The 16,948-nt window shown below is 39.2% G+C and overlaps 2 protein-coding genes across 5 annotated transcripts in view; one reads left to right on the plus strand and one right to left on the minus strand.

The window, feature by feature from the left end:
* l1cama (L1 cell adhesion molecule, paralog a) overlaps positions 1-9,322 on the plus strand; it is a 48,981-nt gene extending 39,659 nt beyond the window's left edge. For 2 of the 4 annotated variants that reach the window (XM_077218112.1, XM_077218110.1), the window contains 13 exons: positions 118-315; positions 521-591; positions 1,346-1,571; positions 1,726-1,841; positions 1,926-2,151; positions 2,228-2,350; positions 3,677-3,847; positions 4,565-4,675; positions 4,880-5,029; positions 5,521-5,649; positions 5,772-5,844; positions 5,960-5,971; positions 6,096-9,322. In XM_077218112.1, the coding sequence (XP_077074227.1) occupies positions 118-315; positions 521-591; positions 1,346-1,571; positions 1,726-1,841; positions 1,926-2,151; positions 2,228-2,350; positions 3,677-3,847; positions 4,565-4,675; positions 4,880-5,029; positions 5,521-5,649; positions 5,772-5,844; positions 5,960-5,971; positions 6,096-6,351 (1,862 nt within the window). In that variant the 3' untranslated portion in view covers positions 6,352-9,322. The remainder of the gene's footprint in view (positions 1-117; positions 316-520; positions 592-1,345; positions 1,572-1,725; positions 1,842-1,925; positions 2,152-2,227; positions 2,351-3,676; positions 3,848-4,564; positions 4,676-4,879; positions 5,030-5,520; positions 5,650-5,771; positions 5,845-5,959; positions 5,972-6,095) is intronic. The other 2 variants (XM_077218113.1, XM_077218111.1) reach the window with 1 other exon arrangement.
* Positions 9,323-9,435: 113 nt separating this feature from the next.
* On the minus strand, positions 9,436-14,189 carry ribc1 (RIB43A domain with coiled-coils 1). The gene is made up of 8 exons (XM_077218114.1): positions 14,075-14,189; positions 13,770-13,971; positions 13,304-13,527; positions 12,865-12,979; positions 12,619-12,737; positions 10,765-11,004; positions 10,507-10,673; positions 9,436-9,575 (listed from the first exon to the last, which is right to left on the minus strand). The coding sequence occupies exons 2-8, from the start codon at positions 13,966-13,968 to the stop codon at positions 9,494-9,496; spliced, it is 1,146 nt and encodes a 381-aa protein (XP_077074229.1). The 5' UTR covers positions 13,969-13,971; positions 14,075-14,189; the 3' UTR covers positions 9,436-9,493.
* Positions 14,190-16,948: the final 2,759 nt, after the last annotated feature.

Here is a 16,948-nt window from a genome sequence, read left to right on the forward strand (position 1 = left end):
GTGTTTGAAGTGTCCAAATACTTTTTTGGGGCTAGTCTATATAAAATCAGTGTTATTTCCTGTTTTATGTGTATACATATATATTATATATATATATATATACATGTTTGTGTCTAGAGTATTTGATTGAGTTCGAGGAGACAGGATCTGAAAGAAAGGAATGGGAGGAGCTAAGCCGTGTGTCAGGCAGCATTCAGCGAACTACCCTTCCCTTGAAGCCCTTCATTTCTTACCGTTTCCGAATCATCGCCATCAATGACATCGGCAAGAGTGACCCGAGCAAGGAAACGGAGGCTTATTCCACACCAGCTGCTCGTAAGTTAACACTGCATGTGTGTGCATGTGTGTAAATGCTTACATTGCCTTGAAAAAGAAAATGCATTTGTTTTGTCTTTTGAATCATTGTATGACACTTTGAATTTGTGTTTGTATCTTCTCTCAGTGTGTGGCTGATGTAAAGTGACAGTTTTATTGCCATGTTAGAACATCTTGGCACTAAATTATGATTTGTCCTCTACAGCTCCAGACAGCAACCCTGAAGGAGTGTGCAGTGATTCCATCCACCCAGGCACCCTTGTCATCACATGGAAGGTGCGCTGCACAATTCAGACCAAAAATGATTCTGTCTTAATACATTCACTTCATGTCGTTCCAAACCTGTATGTTTTCTTTTCCCCATGGAACACAAAAGAAAGTGAACAGAAGCTTGAAAATCGACAAAAAAGTTAGATAAAAGGAATCATATAATGTACATGTGATATTGCAGTGTTGGCAAATAACAAGCAAAAATAAAATAGCCACACTACTAACTTCACTACATTTTTGGTAGCACAAGTAATATGTGTTTTTTAAATATTTTAAAAAGTGAGTATACACGGCTGTCTCTCTCTCTCTTAAGTAGTGTTGTCAGGTATGATTTATTCTATTTATTCTTCTCTCTCTCTCTCGCTCTCTCTCTCTCTTTCTCTATCTCAAATTTTTAAAAATTAGATTCATTTTAGTGAACTGGTTTGTCTTAAATGGTCCTCTTTCTCATATATAGAGTATATGTAGTGTTAGAAAAGTATTATTAATTCTACTGAATTAGTTAATCCTAAACAGTCATCTCACATGTAATGTTGGAAAGTTTGATTCATTATAGTGAATTAGTTCATCCTAAATGATCCAATCTCTCTCGTGTAGCGTTGGAAAGTCTGATTCATTCTAGAGAATCAGTTAGTGCGAACAGTTCATGTAAATAAACTGATAAAAAAAGGAATCCCTGTACTTATTGCCAATGTTTTGAAATTCTCAATGTTCACAGAAAGATACATTCTAGCTCAAGACTGAGTCTGTGTTCTTGCAGGAGATGGACAAGCGTAGTTTCAATGGCCCAGATTTTCGCTACAAAGTGATGTGGAGGAAAGTTTTGGGCAGCGGTCCGTCCTGGCACACCAAAAACATCACCTCTCCACCCTTCATCGTCACAGATATGGGCAACTTCTCTGCCTTTGACATTAAAGTGCAAGCTGTTAATGAGATGGGAGAAGGTCCAGAGCCCAAATCCGCCATTGGATACTCTGGAGAGGATAGTGAGTTTGTCATGTTGTATATTTTTGCTGCTATTATGAGCCCTTTTTCCTGACATCTTCCTGTAAGGTTATCTCAATTAACAATGATTTTAGTTAATCCTGAGGCAGATGTTTTTAAGGGAATCAAAGTGTGGGTGCTCTTTCTCCCTGTCAGCCCCTCTTGAGGCCCCTTTGGATGTGGGAGTGGTTCTGATCAACAGCACTGCTATTAAAGTGACATGGGCGGCCGTGAACAGAGAAACTGTGAGGGGCCGTCTGCAGGGTTACAAGGTAACATACTGTTTTGTATTAAACTCAGCAAAAACTTTAAGAAGGAAAATCTCTTCAACAGATTGTCTATCATCCATCCTATAGATTTATCTGAAGCACTTTGACCCAGAAAGCAGACACCTCAGACGGGAGCGTGTTAGGGAGGGTAGGCCGACAAACATCTCAGTTGTGACGACGGACAGTAATGAGGAGAAGAAGATTCTGGGAGATCTGCAGCCCTACTCCCATTACTCACTGACTGTAAGTGTCTTTAATAATAAAGGAGAAGGACCCCAGTCTGAAGCCCTCACTTTCCACACTCCAGAAGGAGGTAAGAACGTGATACAAAAAGTAAAAATAGTTGACGAAAGGTGAAGGCTTCAAATTCTGTCATCCATTTTTTCCAGTACCTGGTCCGCCATCATTTTTACAGCTGGAAAGCCCATCAGAGACTGAAATGATACTGCGTTGGTCTGCGCCCAACCAGCCAAATGGAGTCCTGAATGGATACATATTACAGTACCAACAAGGTGTGTTAACTAACAGCCTGATTCATTCTCATTAGGATTATTAGAAGCAGTTTGTTGAGGAGAGAGATTTTTGTCTGGTATACAATAGAATGGCTGAAAAAAATCCCGGAGATTAACATTGAAGGAAGGAAACAATCTATGTCTAGACACTCTTTTGACTTGACTAAGCCCTAAACCAGCAAGCATCTGATCAGAAACTAGATATCACCTAGCAATGCCCTAGTAACCACCCAAGCACTCAAAACACCTTGGCAACTCCTTGGAAACTACACCCTAGAAACCAGCTGCATAGCAACTCAAAAAACTGTCAAAATATCTTAGCAACTACATAGCAACCCCAAAACACTTAGCCTCTGCATAGCAACACCTTGGAAATCACCTAGGACACCCTAGCTGCATTGCAACAAACAAAACACTTTCAAAATACCTTAACAATATATATGACGTTTGAACTACCACCCATAATATCTTAGAAACTGCATAGCAACACACTAAAAACACTCAGCACCCCAGCAACACTTTAGAAAGCACCTAGAACCTCTAGAACATCCTATCAACTGCATAGCAACTCAAAAAAACTCTCAAAACACCTTAGCAACTGTGGAGCAATGAAAAAACAATCAGATCATCTTAGAAACACTCTGAATATCTTAGCAACTGCATATAATCAAAGTCCCTTTAATGCCGGGGACACACTTAACGACTAGCTGAAACATTCTAAGACTGAACTGAACACACTTACAGACTGTTTCCAATGACTGGAGCAGGTTTTAAACACCGACTGTGAACAACGACTGAACGCAACTATCTCTGACTCAGTGCATTTGGGCACGATCAGTCGTAAGTATCAAATTAGATTTATAATGGTTTATAATAAAGTCCCCGGCTTAAGACAAGTCATTTCACTTGGCGGCCATCTTTGAAACGCCTCTCGGGCTGCTCCAATCTCTTTGAATGGGGAAACCTCAAGTTCTCATAAACTATTTGCCAAGCTTACAATTAAATTTCATATTTGAAATCACCAAAGAAAACTGTCTCATAAATTTTGTTTCCAAACGGTCGAATCATGACAAAAAACAGCATTTTTCGTATGCGTTGTACTAAGCGTGCGTCTCAGAACAGAACACTGACTGTTTGAAAATGCCCAGAATGTCTTAGCAACTTAATAGCAACACACTAAAAAAAAACACTAAAAGTGCTATGTGGTTAAAAACTTTGAATTAAGTATAACTACTTAATATAAACTCACCAACCTATATTTAAGACAATATTTATTTTTTACACATTTGTTGTCTATGTTGTGCCACCCCCCCCATTTCTCTGCAGTTGATAACGAAGACAGCTCTATGCTGGTAGAAAAGATTGGTGACCACACCAAAAATCACTTCAAGTTAAAGCTGGACCCTCGCAGCCGTTACCGCTTCCACCTGCGGGGATACACGGCTGCTGGAGAAGGACTGCCAATCATCAGGGAGGGAGCTACCACACTGGATGGAGGTCCAACACTTTACCCATCACTGAATGATTTATCTGGACATAGAGTTGTATCTAACGGCACATGCGTTTTGAGGGGTTTTACATGAGGGAATGTTTTCACACGCATTTTAAACACTATGTCCTAACCAGACATGATGAAACACACTTCTAGTGACAAGTAATTTGTGTGTCCACACTGAAAATTTGACACAATCAGTGTTGGGGAAAGTTACTTTTAAAAGTAATGCATTACAATATTGTGTGTTACTCTCCCTAAAAAAGTAAATAATTTAATTACTTTTTATGTAATTATGTTACTTTTTCTCACATTGGCTGGCCTTGCCTGTTTTTTTGTTTTGTTTTGTTTTGTTTTGTTTTTTGGCAAAAGTTAAATGAATAATCCTCAGGCTGAAGGAAATGCAAATTCACAGCTGTACAGTAGAGGGCGCAGCTCAAACAAACCTTTCAGCCATTGTTGCCAGATGTACGATAATTATCGTATTTGTATGATAATTTACGATCATTTCAGAGTTTTCAGTTGTTCGTTCAAACACACATCCTACCGCTTCTCTCTCTGACCCAGAATCATTTCGCAGGCTCACCTGCCTGCAAGCACGTATACACACACACACAGGCACCACACGGTGTCGCCCGGCCCGCACTTCAACACAACTCCCAAATAAACATCAGATTTAAGGGTGTGTAAGTGTGACTTGTTTTGTTTCTGTGTGTGAACAGGTCCGCCCTCCAACATTAGCTTATCGATTGGAGAGACATCAGTCAACCTGACCTGGGTGTCGAAAGAAAGACAGAGGAATGTGGGATTCCATATTCATTACCTGAGAGATGGTACGTGCTGTATAGACAGGATGTGATGGAGAATGATTGAGAATTGAGAATGAACACAAGCTTATCTCAAATAGTATACCAGGAAGTAGCAGCTTTTATTACCTGTTCTCTTAGTTAGATAGTTAGTTAGTTAGTTAGTTAGTGAGTGCCTCTATGTTTTCATGACCCTTTGTTTTGATTTAGATTTTACTGTGTTCTGCCCAGGCAAAGGCAAATGGAAGCACTCTGAAAAAGTAAACAGCTCTCAGTCTTTCTACACGCTGCAGGGGCTCCAGCCCGGATCGCTGTACAACCTGCGGATTTACTTAGGAAACAAGACTATCTGGATGGATGAGATCCAGACAGCTGGAACAAGTAATCACAAAACAGCCCTCTTAATGCTTTTTATAATAAATGTGCTATTGTGCACAAAAGAGCTTTCATGAACACCACATTTGAAGATTATAATGAAAACTGTCTTCATTTACTCTCTTTATCCTCATCTTGTTCCAAACCTCTATTCTGTTTCTTTCAAGCTTCAAAAAGAATAAGTAACATCATAAATGTAATATAAACTGTAACTGTTATTAAACTGTAATATTTTAGAATGTATTTTATTCCTGTGATGGCAAAGCTGAATTTCAGCATCATTACGCCAGTCTTCAGTGTCAGATGATCCTTCAGAAATCATACTAATATGCCGATTTGGTGAATAAAAGTGTTCATTAAAACCCCAAATGGTAGTGTAGGTTTTGAATGACAAAGATTAAGAGTAAATGATGATGGCATTTCTAACTATCCCCTTTTTATATCAAACGAAGTGTCAGGAAATTCATAACAGCTTTTTATCCCCTCTGCTTTCGTAGAAATGGAGAAACAGGATGGGTTTGTTACTGAAAGCTGGTTCATCGGACTCATCAGCGCCCTTGTGCTATTACTGCTGGTACTGCTTATTCTGTGTTTCATAAAACGAAGCAAAGGTGGAAAATACTCAGGTAAATACACTTGCAACAGCGTATTCTACACACATCATTCTATTTAACCAACTAATGTGCGATTAGTCACCTGACAGTACTAACAAATGTGGAAATATCCCTCAATTTTGTTCTCCTTACAGTTAAAGACAAAGAAGAGGGTCAGATAGATTCTGAAGCTCGACCAATGAATAATGAGGCTTTTGGAGAGTACAGGTTTGGTGAAGTTTGTTCGACAGATTATTGCAGAAACCTCCTTTCTCTTTCTTTCTCTTTCTTTCTTCTTATGTTCTTTTTTTCTCTCCCAAATGCTCTTCCAAATGATTTACAGATCTCTTGAGAGGTATGCTTTGCAGTGGCATCGTGCTTTGCATGCACAAAGCAGCATTTTTGATGAAACTTTTTGATGATTGGTGTATATTTGTAGCTTTATTTGTACCCCCCCCCCCCACCCACTTTTTGCACAGTGACAACGAGGAGAAGCGGACGGCCAGTCAGCCGTCTCTGTGCGAGGACAGTAAGCTATGTACCGACGATGCTCTAGACGACTACGCCAACAGCAACAGCGTGCAGACCGAGGTCCTCATGGACGAGTCGCTGGCCAGTCAGAGCAGCGGAGTCCGAGATGTTCCTGACCCTGAGACTCAGGAAAGTTCCCCTCTAAATCCTGCCACAGCCATCTCCCACCACGGCCTGCCCAACTCTGCCGGCCTCCTCGACTAGCCGGGCGAGACCGAGACCAAACGTGGATTCACACATGTGCCCACCTGTTGCAACCGCTCATGATTTACCAACTAATCGAAAACCCACAATAATAAGATCCTACACACACACCAGATTCACTGCTGGAACTTACTTCAGACGTAATTGGACCAACACAACACTTTTAACACAGCCAGAGGAAAACATTCGACTGACATATAACAAAAAGACTGCCATGCTCGTTGTTTACAGATCTTATCTCTCATTTTACGATATAAAATAGGCTATAGCCGTTTACAGTTATACAGACGTGACAAGAACATCTCCAGAAGAGACTTCTTTGATAATCCGGTGAAAAATAAAACAGACGCCAAGCTCCTGTGGCAGACGCCAAATCAAACATGGAGTTGGATTCACCTGTTAGTCAATAAAGAAGCGTTGTGGAAGGAGGGTGCGAGAGAGAAGCTGAGGGCCTTAAAATCATGACTAAGTGCGTTGTGCAACCATATAGACGGCATAAGCTGGTTATTCTGGTTGCAAAGTTTAATCAACTTATTGTGTTTTGTGCGTCTCTACCATTTTGTTTACCATTTTGCCTGAACCATTTTTATAATTAATTTTTTATTATTAATTTATTTTTTTACGCAAGAATCCCTTTTGTGTTGTGTGTTTTAAAGGTGCTGTAAGCGATGTCAGCCATCGTGAAACTTCTTGTTTCATGTTTTCTTGACTTAGACACGCCCACTTTTCCAAAACCCTACCCTACAAAGATTAGCCCCTGCTGGTAGATGCAGTAACTACACCATCGGCTACTAACTAAAAACTTATTTCTCCATCAAAATTCACAATGTATTTTGACAGAAGATTTTTTTTTGCAAACTTTCAAAAAATTTTTTTATTATAGTAGATGTTTGAATAGTGCCCAATTTTCTTTCTGGCTCATAATGTCGGCATGAAAGGCACACTGATCTTATTGTAAATGATGGTAGTAAATTTCATTTTTTATATTTAATAAAAATGTGATATAACAACAGCCTTTTAGTCCGCCTAAACCCCGCCCCTTACTTACAGTCAACTGCAGTTTGGATGGAACCAATTTCCTGCTCTCCTTTTTTTCATTCCATAAATTTTGCTTATGGCACCTTTAAGTCATCTGTACGTTGATTTGTTGTAATATAATCATGATTCAATAGAAGATACATATCAGCATCCCCTCAGTTACGATTATAGAGTTCCGTAGTGTAAATACATGAGATGCAATGACTCTACGACATAAGATCGTTTATAGCAAGCTGTACAAATAAGCATCTATAAATTTAGCCAAATACAGTATTATAATCTCTTTCATCTCCATCGGTTCCTGTGCCTGCCTATGACAACATATCACCTTTATTTCTCACTCTGTGTGTGTCTGTTTTTAATTCTTGTTTTCTGCATTGTATTAAACTGTATTGATCGATTCTCTCTTGCAGTCCTGTTGGTGTAAAGCCATAAGAATACACACGTAAGGTGCGTAGTTGTGAGGTCGTATTGAGTTAGATAGGGTTGTGAGAGAGTACGTCACACACACAGTTTAGTTTGGTTACGTAAAATGCAATCATGTATTGGCTTGTGTCTTATTACACAGAATGTATGCTTTGTTTGGGTGGGAATTGTTCCATACCAGTATACCAAATAGCATTTGTTCCCTTTTTTGCTTTTTGGTTCATTTGATTTGACGATTAATAAACAAATATAGCACAATATAGCACTGAGAGAATCTATGGCAAATCTGGTATTTCTCAAGAGAGGGGCACATGGGGGAAAAAAAATCTCTTACTTTCCAGATGAATGTAAATATAGCCCACAAGATTGTTTGTTATGACTTTGAAAACTTTGTCTTGTTGATTATGTTTTTGTTTTTAAAATTTGTTTTGTACCTTTTTTTAACTTTAAAGTAACTTGTTAGTTGTGATTTGAGTGTGGTAGATAAGTAGTGCATAGTTAAAAAAAAAAAAAACTAAGAAAAAGTCCTTTGATAAATAAATGTTGCAGGTTCTTAAAAAAAAAAGAAGGTAATTAGATAAAAGAGACGAAAAAAAGCTAATTGAAGCTACCGGCAAACACGATTGCGCTTATAGTTTCCCGAGTGCTGAAGAATGGCAGTATTGTGTGTATCTGATTAGAATCTATTGCTGCAGAGGCGGTGTGAGAGGAAGGACGCAGTCATCTTATTTTGCACACTGCACACACACACACACAGACACACACACACACACACTTTCAGGGAGCGATAGAAGCGTGCTGACTCAGATCTTTGAGACCACTGTCTTGTGGCGGGCTTTTGCAGTGATTCCCAGCGCTCTGGGATAGCTGTGGGGGCCGGACTGCACGATCTGTGTTAGCCTCCCTCATAAAACCTGTACAGACACACTCAGGACAAAAGTCTCTAAGAGATCTATTTTCTTACAGGAGTAAGAAGGAGTGATGCAAATTATACTCAACTCAATATTCAACTGAACTGCTGCTAGACGACTTGTGTATTCTGTCAGTGTCTTGACTGTGTATTGAGCTCGGAGGTGAATCGACTCTCAGATATCCACTATACTGCCCTCTGCTACTGCAAATAAAACTGGGTGGGAGGGCACCATTTAAAGCTTGACTAGCGAACGAACGTTGCCGTTTCTGTTGTTACTTGTCAAATGTACGCATTCAAGCTCATAATGCATCTTAAACTTGTAGGCTTAATGCATAAATAAGCTTGACATAATAGTCTCTTATTCCTCTTGTATGTTCTGTTTGTTACTGCATATGATGTGAAAATAAATGAAGGACCAGATGAATGAGGCTGTGGGACTGTATTGGTCACATTCCCCTGTGGTCTTTGTGGACTGAAGGGGTCAGTAAGGGTGGGCTACGTTAACTAGATATGAACTGGCTTTTGCTATTGTATCTGCATCACCAATCAGCCAGTGCAAGTAAATACTTCTAAAATAAAATCAATGGAATCATCTACAGTTGTTTGTTTATGTGAAAATACATTACTATATAAAATTTGATGAAGGCAACTGTTATCTATGATATCTATAAAAATCCAATTTATGAATGTCAAACATATGCAGTGCATTAAAACCCACTAGAACTTTATTTCTTGTGCAGGAGAAGGATGGAATGGGAGGCTGCTTTATCGAGAGCTTGTGTTGAACTGGGTAAAGTACTGAACTTTGGGACGGTTTGTATACAGCTGCCTGTCCAGGTAGTGTTGGCTGGAAAAACAAGAACAAAAAAAAAAATTTCTAACCATCCAATAATTACTTTATTCTCTATTACCTATTAGCATTATTATAAAAAAAATTTAAATTATAATTTTCTTAGAATATACATCCACAAAAAAAGTATTTTTTATTAGGAACACACTTTTGGCGTTAGTGTCAAAATAAACTTGAAATTTTACTTTTGTAATGTAAGTTGTAATGTTGTCAGTATGTTATAATTTTTTTTGAAAGAAGTCACTTATGATCTACAAAGCTGCATTTATTTGATCAAAAATACTGTAGAAGCAATATAGTCAATATATTACAATTTGAAATCAATGTTTCCTATTTAATACTATTCATTGTATTTAAATTATTATATTTAAATAAAAATGGCATTGTATTGTATAATTTATCTAAATTATATTTTTCAATGACACATGATCCTTCAGAAATGTTTCGAATATGCTAATTTGGTGCTCAAGAAACATTTATTATCATTATTATTAATGTTGAAAACAATCTTTTTGTGGAAACCATGATAGAGTTTTTCAGGATTATTTGATGAATAGAAAGTTCAAAAGAACGGCATTCATTTGAAAGTCTCTACTGTCATCTTTGATTTAATGCATTCATATATCCAAGTCAAACAGAATATTCAACAAGAAAAAAAATGCAGGATGGGACTTTTGATAGTCAAAAGTGACCCAATTATCGGCATTACAACATATTGGAATTATTTGACTATTACTATAAATAACTTGTGGTCTAGCTGACATCGGCTAAAAATTAAAGGTTTTTCATTTAGATGAAAGAAAACAAAAACACTGGAATAATGTGCACAATTGAATTGTAAACCTGGAACATTTGATGTTGACTTAACTACTCGATTGTTTAATTCTGCTTGTGTCCTGCTGTGAATCTTTATGAATGTGGCACTCACTGCGCTTGCTGCTCTCGTGCCAGCTGTTGATTGTATTTATCGAGCTGAGCTCTCCTCTCTCTCTGCAGCTCCTTGTTTCTTGCCTCCTCTCTCTCCTGCTGTCTGGCCTGCTCTGTCAGATGGTAATCCCAGGCCAGATCTCTCTGCCTCTCCATCTCTCTCAGTCTCTGGTGAAATTGGAAGGAGAGAAAAGAGGATTACTTTTATGATGACTATAAATGGATGCATAAACGGCACACGTCAGTGCAGGATCTTAACCTCTTTCTCAAGGCACTGTTCCTCTCTCTCTCTGTGGATATCACTGATCTGCTGTGGGGTCATGCCCTTCCAGCGGTCGGTGAGGACTCGTGGACCCTCTGCAGATGATTCTGTTGTTCTCTTCGCAGCCTCTGGTCGCTCTGTCAGGAGGTCAGAGGTCACTGTGTACTTTAACTCTGCCAGATCCTCCCCCTCTCTCCTCAGTCTCTCTTGTCGCTCCCTCTCCATTCTCTCCTCCGCCTGCAAGGGGAGTTCAGTTGTTACCTTGACCTTTCACCTCAAAGATCTACGGTGCCTTTGTGGGTTTTTGAAATGAAAATTCTGTCAAGATTTACTCGCACACATGTAATTTCAAACTTGTGTTTGCGCATACTGAACTCAATTACACCTAAAGGCACTGATTCTGTCATTTAACCTTTTTTCCCTATTTGGAGCTTTACACTCACTATATGCATTTGTAGTATTTTGTAAAATAGCAGTATGAATATTTTTCAATAAATCTCCTTTTTCACAGAAGAAAGAAAGTCATGCACTGTGTCCGAAATCTCATAATGTCGCAGTAGGTACTACATTTGAATTTGAATTTACTTCGCTAGTGTTAAAGTACAATCTAACATGAAAGCAGGTAAGATTACTTAAATTCACTGTCATTCATAAATCCTCTCCCGTGGGTCTCATGGGATAGTAAAGTGTTCATTGATTGCACACTTCAGAATCTCGGTGGAAGTAGTAGAAATGGGACTTTTCGCCTAATATTTTTAGAATACCATGTATTCAGACATACTATGTTGGCGTAGTATTTTTTGTCTATAATAAAATAGGGAAGTATTTGATTTTGGATGCAGCGATGGTTTCAAGCGTCATGAGGTTGAGTAAATAAAGACTGAATTTTATTTTTTGAGTAAACTAAATTAATTCAGATTGATAACTGTCACATGTTTTTTTGTTGTTTTTTTTTCCTATCACATATTTTGGTAATCATAATAAATTAGGTATCATTCGAAAGATTAAACACTCAAGTTCATCCTGTGCAAACAGTGTTTGAAACTGGACTGTGTTACCACAGAAATGGTACTTTAAAACCTTTTAGTTGGCTCAATTTTTGTTAACTTTGAATTTGGAACACAACTTGTTTTGACAAATGGCTTTTATTTTCTAGCAATGTTAGAGTCCAAATAATTTAGTATAAATTTTATATAAAATATGCTTATTTCAGTATACTTGCTTTACACTAAACTTAAACGGTTACAGTTTATTTAAGGTGCTCTTATTATTGTGTGATTATGTCAAATAAGTACTGAGTGATATGAATTTACAACATGTACTTACTATATAATTAAAGGGATAGTTAACCAAAGAAATGTAATTCTGTCATCCTTTACTCACACTCAAGTTATGCCAAACCTGAATGAATTTCTTTGTCCTGCTGAACACAAAGGAAGATATTTTAAAGAACGTTTGTAACCAAACACCATTGACTTCCATAGTATTCCCCCCCCATACTATGGAATTCAATAGTGACAACTTGAGGGTGAGTAAATGATGACAGAATTTTAATTTTTGGGTGAACTATCCCTTTAAGGTTAAAGTTTGGTTCAGTGTTAGTTGCTTGCTTGTAATTATGTAAAATGCACTGTTATTACTATAGTAAGTAAATGTAAGATGTGTATGTTACTAGAATGTTTTCATTTAGTACAAAAATCTAAAATCTGCTGAGTGTATTCATAATTACAACCATTTATAGTTTAGATCTATGCTCAAAATGGGGATCACAGTTAACAGGTGAATGTTTTACTAACCTAATGAAAATAAACGCAACTGATTGTCTTCATTAGTTTAGTGGTGAGGTAATACCTGATCTTGATTGTAGAGACTGAGTTCAATGCGAGCCACTCTTTTGCACTCCTCCTCCAGGGCATTCAGCTGCGCTGCCCTGAGGTCTTTTTCCACCAACTTCCTGTCGGTTACCAGCTCTGCACGCACAAACACAGATACAAACTCAGTGCAGCTCCGCTACTAACCACGGTGAAATATACATATAATACCATTCTTTCTATTCTAATATTAAGGGCTAAAGGGAATGTAATATTATCTGTTTACCTCTGTTTTTCTTTTCCCTTTCTTGTTTCTCTCTCTCCTCCTTTTGAGCTCTCAGGTTTCTCTCGTTCATCTCCATCATAGCTCTCTTCTTTTCATTCTCATTAATCCCTTCTCCCTGACCGAATGTGCATAAACATATTTATGTGACGTGTGACATGCTATATTTCAGATTTAAAAAAATATATATATTATACAATTAAGTTTTTAAAGCTGTTTTAATTGAGAGTCTACATTGAATATTATAAATTTCTTTTGTTACACCATAGGGGTGCATACAAACAAAAACCTAAAATACATGCAGAAGTTTACAAATAAATATTTCCCTTAAACATTCAAAATCAAATATAAATTATAACCTAAAATGCTGATGGAAAAGTTCAAGGTCGTGTCATTTGTTGATGTAACAGTTATCCTATATACACTCACAGTCGTTGCTTACCAAAAACACTTGCATACTGGCGGGTCCCAGTGCTGAGTCTGAGACAGAAATAAAGGCATCTGGCGCCTCCTGTCGGTCATAATTGATATCTGCATCACGACTGTCCTCGGCACGTTGATGTATAGCTCGAAACTGTACCATGTCCTGCGCCAGCTCTCTTCGCAACTCATCCTCCTCTTTTTTCTGTTGCAGTGCCGTTTCATCCAGGGATAAGCGCAACAGATCTAAATAACAAAGAACAGATCATTTCTGCATATCACAGACCATTGTTTTTGTATCTGACTGTGGTTGATTTGTGGGAAAATTGATGCAGGAGAAGCACTCTTGGCGAAAAGTTTATTTTAAAAAAATGTGCTTAATACTTTAAATGTTTTGGAGCCAGTTTTTGGAACGGCACAGAAGTAAATGTACTTCTGTAAATGTAAAAGTAGTGGGAGACAAACAACCTCCACAAGTTGTGTCTCACCGTGAGCCATGTCTCGCTGTTTCTCCATCTCCAGTCGTTCTCGTTTGTCGTCCTGCTGTTTATGGAGCGCGCGCAGGTCCACGCCGATCACGCGGCTTCTGCTGTTGAATATTCGGCTCTTGCGCTCAGCCTCTGCGGCCTGACGCCGCTCCACCGCCCGCTGCTCTGACTCATCCATCGGTAAATCAACCTTGTACATGTTCTGTCGTGTACAAGCAAAATTTTAGAATAAAAATCAAACTTCATTATTTTTTTATCATTTTGTTTGATCATGAATAGATAGAGATGAAACCATAAAACTTTACGGGTTAATGTCAGTTGGGTTCGACGATCGGCAGTGTGTGTCGGCTCTCCTGTTGTGTTTGAAGCGCAGTTTGGCGTTGTCATGGTAACTACTGCACGGTCTGTGGCGCGCCTTCAGTAATGGGATATGTTTGTTGACAGACATATATTATTCATGTTAATTTATGTTTCCAATTCAGGGTTATAACTTAACTAAACTAAAACCATAAAAAGTTATTTAACTGAAATAAAACATTACAGAAAATGTACTTGCCAAGGCAGCATTTCTCATGTCCATACCTTGGCTTTATGTTTTCCATTGCACGAGAGTAGATGTTAAAACTTCATGCTGATTTGTACTCAGCTTTCGCCAAGATAAGCACCAACTAAGACGTAGCTTTACAGTAACCTGTGCTTCTCTATCCATTTACGCTTCTTTCCATATGGTGATGTGAATCTCCTTCTGTCTGGTGTTAATAGCTGCAGTGTATTTGCGCGTCACCACCATAGACTGTAAAATAAATAGCACACACAACGGCTGCAACCACAGTGCCGTCCCCCCATAACAACCTTCTGGATTGAGCTGAGTAGGGAACATCTCTAGGGTCTTGAATTGGGAACCTTCCGTCCTATGTGTTTCGTCGACTAGTCCACGACACCTCAAGAGGGCTCGACAGTGACTCTGGCGTCCCAGAGTCACCCCCATCCGTCCCCCACTCAACTCAGCCCCGCTTACTGACCTTTACCTCCCTCCTGCTGCTGAGGTTGCTCCTTCCTCATAGTTCACATGTGACCTAACCACAATCTCTCCGCAACCCGACCATACGCGCCAACCCGTTTGACTAAGGCTGTCGAGCCCCACTGCCGTCATTAAAGCAGGTTCAGTGGCAACGGTTCCGTATGGCATACTACCTGTCCAGACACCAATCCTGATTCACGCAAAAATACACAGGAACATAATATTACAACACAAACTATACAAATAAACCAACAGACTCATAAAATGTTCAAGAATTTTTCGAAACCGTAGCATGGCGGCCTGTACACAGCCAGCCAGACTCTTTCCGTCTCAACCACAGCCAGTTGCTGCTCCTCTCTGCTCCTTCAGATTAGTTATTTACTGTGCGACGCAACTCTTGGCCACTGAATCCGACGTCTCTGAGGAACCGGGTTGTAGAGTGTGCCACAAATCCTCGACAACCCACTTCCACTGGATAAACCCCGACTCTCCATCCTCGCTGTTCTGCTTCAGTGGCCAGATGAGCATACCGCAGTTTCTTCCTCTCATATGCCTCATCTACAGAATCCTCCCATGGCACTGTTAACTCTATGAGTTGAACAATGCGTGCTGATCCAGACCACAAAACAATATTTGGTCGGAGGTTAGTGGTGGCAATCTCAGGTGGAAAAATAAGCCGCTGATCAAGATCAGCCAGCATTTTCCAGTCCCTAGCAGCTTCCAGTTGTCCTGGACTAGAATTGGTTTTAACACCTTTTCTTGGTGGTTGCTCGCCTGGGCAGAGGAATATTGTCTTCTGTGTGTAATGTTTTGCTAGAACAGGTGGCAACTTATTGGTCATGTTACGCTTATCTTCCAATGCTGAAGCCAAACATCGCAGTACTTGGTCATGGCGCCAAGTAAACCGACCCTGGCTAAGAGCCACCTTACATCCTGTCAAAATGTGCCTTAATGTGGCAGGTGATGAACACAAAGGACAAGAGGGATCCTCTCCTACCCAGAGGTTTAGGTTCTGTGGTGATGGGAGAACATCATATGTTGACCTGATAAGGAAACTGATCCTACACTCTTCCATTGACCAAAGGTCTTGCCAGCCCATCTTGCGTTGTTCCACACTCTCCCATCTCATCCACTGTCCCTGCTTGGCCTGGGAAATGGCCTTTATACACCTCATCCTCTCCTCCTCCTTTCGCACCTCGTTGACTACGAGCTTCCTCCTTTGAGCTGGGGCTGCCTTGTGCCATTTAGGAGGAGCTAAACTGAGCCCAAAACCCCCTCTTCCATGCTGTACCTGTCCCACGATATCACCAATTTGAAGGGCCGCCTTTGCCTCTTCCACAGATTTCTTTGCGGACCACTTTCTACCAGTTTTTAATACAGGTCCTGCCTCCCTTACATTTGTCACGTGACTCTACTAAGGTCATTTCCAGTCTGACCTTGGCGCACTTAAACTCCTCGGTTAAAGAAGAGACTGGCAGATGCAATATTCCTTTACTATAAAGTCCTACTCTGCAGAGGCAGCGTGGAACTCCCAAAAATTTCCTGATATATGAACTTATTAACGCTTCCAGCTTATCCACTGTTGTCAAAGAAACCTCGTCACAGTCAGTGGCCACAGCAACCTCGGCAGTAGACCAAACTGAAAGCACCAGAGTTTTAGTTTGCCTGGTAGAGCGCAGCTGTTTATGCTCTTCAACCCTTCCACTGCTTGTCGTCTAACTTCTCCCACTCGAACTGTGTCCTTTAGATCCCCATCGTACCATCTTCCAAGACTCTTCACTGTAACGTCACTAAAATAACTAACCTGAAATGAAAATTAAGTAATGCCTATACAACTGTAGGCATATTTAAATAATAATAATAGTAATAATAAAACACAAAACAAAATTACTAAAACTTTAAAATTAAACTAAAAAAAGCTAACTAAAAAACATTTAGAATATTAATAAAATAATAGTATCTCAGTGATACTAAAATAACACTGATTTAAACATTTAAAAAAATAATTGTAACCAGGCAAATATTTGGTGCTGGAGCGAGTTTCAGTAAAAGCAGCTGTCTTTAAATAGTTTTATCTCAGCTATGAGTAGCTAATCATTGGTAAGTTTATTGTAACATTATTTAATATTCATTATTATTTAACAGAGGCTGGGTTTAC

This window comes from Siphateles boraxobius, unplaced genomic scaffold, assembly GCF_051911475.1.
Source record: "Siphateles boraxobius isolate OS27281-9 unplaced genomic scaffold, OSU_SipBor_1 77, whole genome shotgun sequence".
Lineage (NCBI taxonomy): Eukaryota > Metazoa > Chordata > Actinopteri > Cypriniformes > Leuciscidae > Siphateles > Siphateles boraxobius.

Excerpts from the sequence above, each read along its gene's own strand:
- ribc1 (XM_077218114.1), bottom strand. The coding sequence starts at position 13,968 with ATGTACAAGGTTGATTTACCGATGGATGAGTCAGAGCAGCGGGCGGTG. Across the intron at positions 13,528-13,769 it reads ACAGCGAGACATGGCTCACG|ATCTGTTGCGCTTATCCCTG; the intron begins GTGAGACACAAC and ends TTTGTTATTTAG. Across the intron at positions 10,674-10,764 it reads AACAGTGCCTTGAGAAAGAG|AGACTGAGAGAGATGGAGAG; the intron begins GTTAAGATCCTG and ends CAATTTCACCAG.